Raw genomic sequence first — 11,175 nt, 5'->3', positions numbered from 1 at the left:
ATCAAGGTATTTAAGGATGGAAACTTTAGCAATAACTATTTTCTTTTTGTAGAGAAAACTGTTACAGGGGTATATCATTCAATAAGAATGATTGCTGGTAAAGAGAAAGATTGTTTTCATGGGTCATTGCTTCTGGTCATCACATGTTGAATCTACTTTAAGACCTACATACCAAATGCAGAACAGTGGTGAATGCATGCTTTTATTTTGAAGACAGTAAGCTAAATCCTGGTATGTGTGTTTGAGGTCAGCTTGACACTCGTCTCTGCAGAGCTGCTGTACTAACAACCATCCAACCAGAGTTTATTCAGGGATCAACTCTCCCGCTTTCTATCACACAGAGGAAACATGCATGGCTGGAAATTTAGTTATTAAGAGATTTATAAAGTTTAAAGTCCCCAGAAAATGATGTTTAGTCATGACTACCTTCCTCTCCTCCGATTCAAAGACGCTCACTTCACGTTCGTGTTCTGGTTAAACAGCTTTAATGACACAGATGAGATATACTGATGGGAAATGGTACAAGTAAAGTCTCCGCGACTTATTAGACTGAATGAATTATCTGGTTCTCCGAGTTGAATGAACTCAAATCATTTCAAAAAGGTTTACAAAAGAATTCTGGATGAAAAAAGACAAAACAACCACCGACTATTTAACCAGGTCTTCTTGAAAAAACAAAAAATGCAAATAAAAAATATATTTACAAAAAAGTGGAATTTTCAAAACAAGAACTGAGTCTAGTATCTACACCCCGCCTCCCCCTGACAGCTCAAGATAATCTGAGGTTACTGTCTGAAAGGTTCAGAGGCTGGAAAGCAGAACCTCATTTATTTATTTCAACTGAAACTAAAATTATGGAGGAATTATTTGAGCTTTTTGTAAATGTGGGAATATGGAAGAAGTATTTTAAAATAATCCTATGCCTGGTTCACATTTTGAAGAACGTGCCACTTCTTCTAAATCCATAATTCATAATAACATAGCAGTGAAGGAAATGTTGCTTTGGGAGATTCACTAAAATCACTTCTGATGGACAGTTTCTGGTAAATGAGGCTCTTCTGTGCAAACACTCCAAAACCTTTAACTTCCACAGCTGCGTAATTTTAATTTAACAGTTTTATATCGAAACACGCAGCTGAATGTGTGAAACCCGTGGTGTTACTGGAAGGGAAAGATTCCCTCAGTGATGTAAAAAGGCAAAAATAAAAACGGGCAGCAGTGTCCAGAGCGAGGAGAGCGGTCGCTGTGCGAGAACGTCCGATCTCGGTTCGCCGTCGACACCTCAAGGCTTCCAGAGCTTCAGCAGACCGTCCTCACTGTAGGTGCTGATGAGGTTCTGGTGGGGGTGGTGGGCGATGCCGATCACGTCCTTCTCGTGGACCTGGACGGAGGGAAAACAAGCGGTTTAAAAGTAAGGAAGCTGTACAGAGCTAATTAAAGTTAATTAAATAAATCTAAAAATGATTTTATTCATGATTAAATTAAGTTACAGGCCACGGCTACGAATTCTATTTCTGTGATCAAGTATGATTCAGAATTTTAATCAATTTTACCAACTACAAGTGCTGAAATAAACAGCAAGCATAAAAGAACATATCACATTGTTTTTGTGGTATTGTTTGATAACAAATTAATCATTAAAAATCAATTTTTAATGCAGAAATTGCTGCTTCCACTCAGATATGAAGAGTTCCTGCTTTTCTTCTGTCTTATATGTTATTAAACTGAATATCTCTGACAAACATTTAGACATTTAAAGTCTTCACTTTGGTTTCATCATGCAGTGTTTGCTCATTAATCAGGCATATTAAATTAAAACAGACATATTGGTGCAGTATATGTTACAGTCTACTGCGTTTACAGAAGTACAAAAACACTGAGCGGATCCAAAATGTTCTGTGACTCGTGCTGCAGACTTTCTTCTAGAAATACTGATGAAATACTGCAGAGATCATCGAAGACCAAAGAGCTTCACCCTGCAGACTTGAATCTAAACTTTACAGTCAGACCTTTCTGTAGCAGAAGCAGAGGAGGCAATGAGCTGCAATATTTTTGGACACTTTGATCCCGAGCTCGCTTCCCTGAGCTCGGTAACTTACCGTCAGCGTTCTCTCCAGCTTGCCGGTGACTGTGCTGAAGCAGTACAGCACAAAGTCTTCGCCCACGCAGTAGATCCATTCGCCGCGGGGTGACAGAGTGCAGCACACAAAGTCACCGCCTTCCCTTTTACCGGAGCTGAAACTCCTCACGATCTGCACGAAAGCATTCAGACACACACACAAAGCATGGATGGAAAAGGGCAGGCAGGTAGGCAGCTTGAGTTTCAGAAGAAAACACCTTAAAAATCACAACAAACCAGACAAAACCAGTTTATGTGATGGACCATGGGCTGATTTCTGCAACATGTCACTCCTTAAAGTGCTCGTGGAGTGACACCGTGCTCTGGACTGAACTCACCTGTCCCTGCATGTTCATGATGACCACCGTGTTGGAGCGGTTACACACTACGAAGTGCTCGGGGTTCTTGGGCAGCAGGATGACGTTGTTGACCGTGATGTCGGTGCCGGCCGACGTGCCCAGAGGCTTGAAGGTGTTGGAGCACTCGGTGGTCTTCATGTTCCACACCTGAAGCAGACGGGACGCACGGCATGAGTACACGGACACTGATTCCAGTAAGGTTTTTACGGGAAGTCTTTTATTTTCGCAGCTGCTTCTCTCACCTTGACTGTACCGTCTGAGGAGGCGCTGATGATGTGGTGGCCGTCTGGAGTGAAGGTGGCCTCGTTCACGAACGAAGAGTGACCGCGGAACTCCTTCAGAGTTTTACCCGACTTTAGTCCGTGGATTCTTCAGCAAAACAAAGAAGAAGTTAATACACGTTAACAAAAAAACATACTGAGTAAAGAGCAAAGATGCCCCATCAACTAAGATAATGAAGTGTTCGTCAGATGAGTTTACCTGATTGTCTGGTCGAAGGAGGCGCTGAGGAGCTGGCTGCTGTCTTTACAGAAACTGACGCACGTTACTCCTTTACTGTGGGCGCGTTCGAACCTCCTCAGACACTGACCGCTCTGGATCTTCCACACCTGCACACACAAAAACATTCATTCGTTTTTGCAACACGACGCTGCGTCTGCAGGCAACCATCAGACACACTGACTTCGGTGGCTTCCATGTAATAGATCAGAATGTGACGTGGCTTTTGCGGCGTGAACGTAGTTTCGTGTTTAGATCAGAAGGAACGTCTCTCGTCTACCTTGATCTTTCCGTCCTGAGCTCCGGTGGCCAACATCTCCGTGTCTCGACTGAAGCACATACACAACACCGCGTCGTCCATCATCATGAAGTTATCCTGAGCCTGGTACTTCAGATCCTGCAGGACACGATGCAGTAAGAATAAGAGAAAGTGTAAATGTAGTGCTTCGTTCAACCAGACAGTAAATCTGATTCACTCTGGATAAATCACCTTTCTGATTTTGCCGGTGGTGAAGTTCCAGACCTCGATGAAGCCGTCCACAGAGCCAGTGACCAGATACTGACCGTCAGGGGAGAACCGGGAACACTCCACGTGAGATTTCTGTCCAAACTGCAAAGGGAAGAAAAACGAGTCACGTCAAAACATTTTACAGATATTCACCTTTTTCACGGGCCATGCTCGGGCACAGTTTGCGTACCTTGATGTGTCTGCTGAGCTGGGTGGGGAAGCGCTCCTCCTCTACGTCTTTAACAGCAGCTTTACCCCTGAACAAGTCGATAGTCATACCAGGAGGCAGGAGACCCTGATGCTGCTGCCACTTCAGAGACTGAAAGAGGAGAATGCTCGTCATTATTAAATTCCATGCAAATATGTCGGGATTAAGATGCAGCTGCAGGTTTCTCAATCACTCACCTGTCCCAGCAGAGCCATGAGACGAGAGGGAGGCACCACGCTGACCTCCCCTGCCAGGGCCTGGGCGATGGCCGCTCGGCGCTTCTCCTTACTGCTGCCGTCTGGATAAGCCTGGACAACGAGAAACACAAACATCACGACATCATCTACACAACTGGAAGCTTTGAAACGTTCTCTTTATGCAACATTTAGACAAACTATTCTTCTTGCGAGGACGGAGAATCCTACTAATCAAGTTATTGAAGGACTAAGGCACCAAATAATCCAAACATGATTGGATGGATGGCTGAACAAAGGCTGCATCTCGTCACAGGTTCCAGTTTGGACTCACCTCTCTGGGATCGAAGTAGGAGCGAGCGAGCAGGTTCTCCAGGTGGATGTATCTCTCCGGTTGGGTCTGTTTCAACATGATCATGGGGTCGGTCTGCCTGAGGAGCGAACGGGCTGCACCCAACTCTCTCAACTCGATCAGCTCCAGCACCACCTGGTTGGGGAAACAACGCAAGAAGTTTTAGAGGAAATACGATTTCAGACGTCAAACCTCCAGGTTCGACTGGACTCATCTACAGATACGTTGCAGCTGGTTTGTGCAGCTCCCAATAGGTCAGTACTATCAATATCTGCACACAGAAAGCTGGCATGGTAGAATAAGGAGGATTTGTGCTGGCTGTTCTCTTAACCTTGTCACCATGGGCATACTGCTGTAACTTCTATTTGGTTTGATGCTGTTTTTGTAGTTTTCCATCTTAGTGTTTGATTTCCATAGGTATATATTTCCTTTGTTCCAGATCATGTCTGCTCCTGCTACATCTCGTCGTAAACGCCTAAACCACCCTGACTCCTTTTGCTCTATTTGTGGTAGTTTCCATTCCAAGTCAGAGGAAAGCAAACATCAGTGCATTTGTCAAACGAGAATATTTTGCATATTTTAAAGTAAAACTCGGAGATCAAAACAAAAAGCCATGGGCCCCTCACAAAGTGTGCAAGCAGTGTGTCGAGAGTTTACGGATGTGGACCAAAGGAACGCGTGAAATTTGGTATCTCCATGGTTTGGCAAGAGCAAAAACATCATTGCACAAACTGTTACTTTGGTTTAGTGAAAACAACATATCTGTTAAGTAGGGATGTAACGATGCATCGTGACACGATTAAAAATCGGTACAGATGCGTGACGATTCGCACAGAAGATTCGTTGACAGAAAAAATGACTCGCGATTCTTCGTGAATGCGAGAGAAGTAGGATCTGTTCTTTTTCTTACGTTATCTTGAAAAAAAGTCACTGGTTGGTGATTCATTTAAATAAAGTATTAACTTATCTTATCGCACCTGTTCATAGAGGTCTATCGAAGCTCACCTGTTCATAGAGGTCTATCGAAGCTCACCTGTTCATAGAGGTCTATCGAAGCTCACCTGTTCATAGAGGTCTATCAAACCTCGCCTGTTCATAGAGGTCTATCGAAGCTCACCTGTTCGTAGAGGTCTATCAGGGTCTTATCCGGCAGCTTGAGGGACTGGATGGCTTGCAGGACGGTGTCCCAGTGTCCGCTGTTTATGTCTGCCACGAAGCTCTCGATGCTGTCCACGGTGTTGAGGGACACGGTGGTCTCCTCCTGGAGGGTGACCAGAGTCCTCTGCAGGTTGTTCTCCTTCAGGTACTGCATGATCAGACGGATCACGCTGTGGAGGAAACACAAATATAAAAACCTCAGGTCACACACAGAAAGAGTCACAGTCATAGTCATGGTATTGGTTGAAGATGCAGTCACACCTCCCTTAATGAAAACTCTGATGTGAGACTTTTATTTTGAAAAATAGATGTTAATGATACTTAACTGACTTCTGCTGCCTTTTATTTTGAAAAATAGATGTTAATGATACTTCACTGACTTCTGCTGCCTTTTATTTTGAAAAATAAATGTTAATGATACATAACTGACTTCTGCTGCCTTTTATTTTGAAAAATAGATGTTAATGATACTTAACTGACTTCTGCTGCCTTTTATTTTGAAAAATAGATGTTAATGATACTTAACTGACTTCTGCTGCCTTTTATTTTGAAAAATCCAGCGACCAACTGCCGCTGTAGCATTAGCTCATGCTAACTGATCTCTACTCTTTTTAATTCCAGTTTCCTCCATAAAGAAACACCTGACGTTTACTGTAATCCTTCAGACACTTCACGCTGACATTAAAGCCACCTCTCTGGAACAAACAGGAAAAATAAAACCCACAGAAAAGTCTGCGAGTTAGCTGCTTTAGCTTAGCTCAGCGCGCTAACCTAGCACAGGCCGCGCCGACAGAAGAGGTTTATCAATCAGTAATTAAGCCGATAATTAATCACAGAAACATCCAGGCTTCAGGTGTATTTTACTAGAGGACTTACTCTGCGGATTCCACCTCCAAAGACATGACTGTTTGTCTCCAAACTGAAGCTAAAGGACGCGAAGAAACACGCACGACGCACACACACGCAAACACGGAAGAGTCGGGGAGGAGTCGGCGGATTTTCAAAATAAAACAGTGTGAAGGTTGAAAATAACAGTATCACCGCATACAGAAGTTTTATGAACACGAGATGGACACATGACATCTGATAGATAGATAGATAGATAGATAGATAGATAGATAGATAGATAAACATAAGAATGAAAATATAAAGAACAAACTATACATAATAAAATACTAAAATAGCAATAGTAAATAAAATATATTGTGCAAAAGTATATACAGCAAATTGGCAGTGTTGATTTAGTGCATAGTGCTAAATCAATTTAGCTGTTATTATACAGTGTAATGGCATATGGCAGGAAAGATTTCCTGTATCTGTCCCCTGTATGTATGTATGGATTAATGGATGTCATGAATTTTTTCTACATGACCTCCTGATGGAGTAGCAGAGCAGATTCACACATCATCTCACTCTGTGCAGACTCAGATCTAACTAACTAACTAACTAACTAACTAACTAACTAACTAACTATCTATCTATCTATCTATCTATTCAAGTTCAAGTCAAATCAACTTTATTATCAACGCTGCCATAAATACAGGACATGCAGAGAATTGAAATTGCGTTTCCCTCTTATCCCAGTGCAAACAGCATTAAACATGAAATATAAAATATAAGTAGAAGATGTAAAAAATATAAATATAAATATACACAGGCTAAAAAACATCCATCCATCCATCCATCCATCCATCTATCTATTGCAGGGTCTGAACTCACTCTGAAATGCTTCAGAATTGTAATTGGAAATATTGAAAATATTGTCCTTTAAACCTCATATTTAACCATCTAAGGAAAATCTATCTGACCTGAAATATTTACCTGCCGTAGTCAACATTCGCCCTGTTTTTACATGTCAGTTTGTTTCACCTGAGGTCTGTTATATTCACAGTAATTATACTCCATCCATCCATCCACAGGAATAAGCTTTCATGCTACCTGAGATCAACCAGTGTCCTTGAAGAGGCCACAATGGGGACTATAACAGGATCTCAGCACGAAATTAGATGAGTAAGAGAAGAGAGCAGGGTGATTCTGTTGACGGTGATTTTTCTTTTTCCCTCCTTCTGTATGGAGTCAAAGCATAGACAGCTCTGTGTCCTCGGGCACTCAATAAAGGGGCTGATATCATCACAAGGCTTTTAGCGTGCACAGACATCCTCATCTGCTTTGATGTTATTCCTTGTTTGTTTTTCCCCCCTACAGGATGATCAACAGAGGGCGCTCTCTGCACAGATATGACTGGGAGGCCCTCTTGACTCTCGTCTCTCTGCCAATGAAGGTCTTTCAAGGTTATGATGATGCTGATGATGTTCAGTGTTCAGCCCCACTTCAGTCTGCGTTCCCCGCGTCCTCGGTTTGATTGTTTTGGGCAATCATGACATAATTCCACTGTGAGCCCTGTCCACATTTGGAAATGGATTTGGCACCGTGAACACAGCAGACCTCGTTTAGGTTTCATTTGTCTTTGCAGATGGAGGAATATATTGGGAAGTGATGAGGAGGAGCACATGGGGACGAGGAGGAGAGGAGCGAACGCCGTAACACCGCAGTCATTCTGAATGCATGAACAGAAGAGCAGAATAAAGATGTCAGTTTGGTTTTGCCATCTTCTGGCATGACAAAGCAGAGGCTGTTTGGAGAATGCTTCCCAATGAGGGGGAGATGCCACCGCGCTGGAAGAATGACAGCGACACAAAAGGCTGTAATGTAATCACTTCATCCTTCTGACAAAAACACAAAGGAAATTCTAAATTTACGTGAGGTGCCATTCTTGTTTTGTTTTTTACCATCATAATTAGAACACATTACTACCACAAATAAAATGTTGCCACTTTGGTCTGCCAGGAAGGAAACTAACACTTTGAAAGAACAAACGCACACCTTCTCAGTGTTATGAATTAATGTCTGACATCACAAACACTTCCCAGCTAAGATTCCCGCAATGTTTTCGAGCCAAAAAAAACTATAAATACTTTCATAATGTGTCATTTGTTTACACAAAAAGACCTGACATCCATGACCTAAATCTTTGTGAATATTTCCGCTGCCGTCGCTTCTTCCAAATGACATCTTTGCGAAACAATACAGACACTTCTGCATTCCTGCTCTAATCCTCACAATCTCTTGTGTTCTCATGGAAACCATTTAAAATGCTAAACTGAAGTGACCCCTCGGCCACACTGCACCGACAATAAAAACAAACCACAGATAGCACAGAGCCAACTTGTTTAAGAGACGTGCTAAGATATGAATGAGTCTAAAGCTGAGAACACTGCAGAGTGAAGCAGAGGGGGAGGATGATGGAGATGTAGACGGGGATCCGTGCAGGGCTGGATCTGTCATGACAGACAAGGGAGAGCACTGTCTGTGATCTGGATGTGATCCTATGACAGGAAGTCCATATTACAGCTTTTATTGTGACTTGTGGCAGCTGCCCTACTTCCTAAAATGCTACTCTGGATTTATGTTGTATTTTGCTAATAGAGAAACAGCATGCACATCGGGAAATGCTCATCAGGACTCATAAAATAAATGAATGAAAACAAGAGAAGGAGGCTAATAAGAACAAAATAATTAGGCATATAAAGACACTTCATTAATATATAACTGTGTTATAGCACCATTTAAATACAGAAAAGGAGAACGATGCTCTGAGTGTTACGACTATTTTCCTGTACTTTACAATTTTCTTTCTGCGTTTCCATCTTTGTTCTGTGTTTGGAGAGTAGGAGGTACACTCAGACGCTCTGAACATGCCAATTATACCAAAGAAATGCAAACAAGGTCACACGGGAAACAGGAATGCCTTCTGTCTGTCATAGCTGAGATCCTGCGGCATTTCTTTTTAATGGGGATAAAACCAGATTTAAGAATAAGTTTCACATAATCGTAAATCTTCGCGATGTCTTGTCAGCTAAAGAGGGGATTACAGGTGTGCTGTGGGAGTTGGATGCACTGCCTTTGCTTGTATGCTGCTTTACAGTTAAGCTCTGCACATTGCCAAAGACCGTGGTGCAGATGCTAAAACACAAGAACTGATTGTTTTCCTGAGGATTACATGTTAGATTCATGATCCAGGGATAGAAAACTTGATGCAGCATTTCAGTTCACTCTAATTGTTGCATTGTTGGATTTGAGGATATGAACTTGGGCACCTTTACATGCAGCGTGAACTGAATAGTAGCGCAGCATCACATTGGTACCGGTCTCAAGTGTACAGTATTGAGGACAGAGGGGGTGGTATTAATCTGTCCTGAGATATTTCTCAGGAGTTCTCAAAGTTTGAATCCCTGAGTGCCAGTTAAACTAGCAAATGTTTGGGGGAAACCCATGAACTTGTCATGTCATAGGGTGATTGGTCTAATGGTGGCACTTCACATTAAAATTCCTTCAGCACAGAATTCATGTGTTTGCATATAAGACAGGTTACTTTATATTTTCCCTAGAGGTCTAATGAGGTAAGACGTAATCCATTTTCCCTGAAACTTCCATTTCTCCTCAACCATACAGTGTTTTTACCAAGATGACTTCCCCATCTCAGTTCCACATTAAAATTTGGGTTGTCTACTGAAATAAAGCACTGGCAATGATAACAGAATGTAATTGTCATGACACTTGCCGAGGTTGCCATGCAACCAGTAGCTTTCTACAAGTTGTCATTCCTAACCTGACAGGTGCTTGTTAGGGGTTGCAATTTGATGCAGTAGTCGAGTGGGATGTTGAATGTTGGCTTCTGAAATGAAAGTATTCAAATGAAATGATTAAAATATAATGGGAGGCTGTCCAAAACTTTTTTTGAGGACTGACGGTCTGAAGTATGAACCATTGCAAGTGTGATTCACTAACCTGAGCACAAATGGTCTACTAGTGCTTGCATTCACTGACCATGTTATGTGAATTCAGTGACTGCAACTGGAAACTTCAGACCAGGTTTATAGGGCATACTTAAAATAGATTCATAAATCTACCTGATGGAGTTTGGTCCAAAAGCCTTCACCTAAACAGCAAAATAGAAAGTTTTCAACACCTTTTTGCAACCTCTGTGGTTGAAGTTTGGTTATATTAAGGCACCTTAAACTACTTGCTTAAGGTGACGGAAAGATCACTTTCTGCATTACAAGAAAGTTGGTTGGAGACGCAAACTGTGTTCTCTGGTACCGTTTTGTTTGCCCATTCAATTACCTTTTTATCCCTCCAACTAAAGAGTTTTTGTGATGGTTTAAAGTTACACTACTTCCAACTTTGCTACTGAGAGAAGACTGTCATTACTTGCTCAAGTGCAAGAGGTTGTTTGGAAGGAACATGTACATGTAGGTCACATTGAGGATTGTAACACATCACCAATGCTGTCACTAGTCATGGTAAAGGAACACACAATCCAGTCTAATCTTAGTATCAGCTGGAAATTGAACTGATTTATTAGATTGGAAGGCAAACACATCCACCCATCCATCATACTATTCCTATTTGTATCATTATCATCATCTCTTTTTCAGCACTTGCTCGGAGCATGTAAGTTAAAAGGTTATTTGAGTTTTCGTTCACTGCTCATTTCACCACATTTCCAGTAACCAGCTGGCGGAGAAAACACCACCGAACACTGAAACTGAATAAAAACAACTAAATCATGAGACAAAGCCTCATTGCTTTGTTTGGTTTTGTTTAAGTCTCTTTAGGAGCTTTGCCTGGTGGCCAAACGCAATGAGCAAAGGTCCATTAGTTTGCTGGAGAGAAGCAACTCACAACTCTTTGCAGTTAATGGCTGATTTCTCCACCA

The 11,175-nt window shown here is 42.0% G+C and overlaps 1 protein-coding gene across 1 annotated transcript; it reads right to left on the bottom strand.

Annotated features, from left to right (window-relative positions):
* Positions 1–466: 466 nt before the first annotated feature.
* On the bottom strand, positions 467–6,406 carry smu1a (SMU1 DNA replication regulator and spliceosomal factor a). The gene is made up of 12 exons (XM_019255183.2): positions 6,273–6,406; positions 5,356–5,566; positions 4,221–4,373; positions 3,890–4,000; positions 3,675–3,803; positions 3,467–3,586; positions 3,257–3,373; positions 2,959–3,086; positions 2,721–2,847; positions 2,458–2,625; positions 2,100–2,252; positions 467–1,381 (listed from the first exon to the last, which is right to left on the bottom strand). Exons 1-12 carry the CDS (start codon positions 6,296–6,298, stop codon positions 1,283–1,285), a joined length of 1,542 nt encoding a protein of 513 aa, XP_019110728.1. The 5' UTR covers positions 6,299–6,406; the 3' UTR covers positions 467–1,282.
* Positions 6,407–11,175: the final 4,769 nt, after the last annotated feature.

This window comes from Larimichthys crocea, chromosome I (assembly GCF_000972845.2).
Source record: "Larimichthys crocea isolate SSNF chromosome I, L_crocea_2.0, whole genome shotgun sequence".
Taxonomy (NCBI): Eukaryota; Metazoa; Chordata; class Actinopteri; family Sciaenidae; genus Larimichthys; species Larimichthys crocea.
Note: the sequence above shows the minus strand (reverse complement) of the source record. Positions and strands in the feature narration are given on the sequence as shown.

What these genes read in the sequence shown, in the direction of transcription:
- smu1a (XM_019255183.2), bottom strand. Translation starts at nt 6,298, where the DNA reads ATGTCTTTGGAGGTGGAATCCGCAGA. An exon ending in CTCAGGACGGAAAGATCAAG is followed by an intron (nt 3,087 to 3,256) that starts GTAGACGAGAGA and finishes TTGTGTGTGCAG; the next exon opens with GTGTGGAAGATCCAGAGCGG. An exon ending in TCATGAACATGCAGGGACAG is followed by an intron (nt 2,253 to 2,457) that starts GTGAGTTCAGTC and finishes GCTTTCGTGCAG; the next exon opens with ATCGTGAGGAGTTTCAGCTC.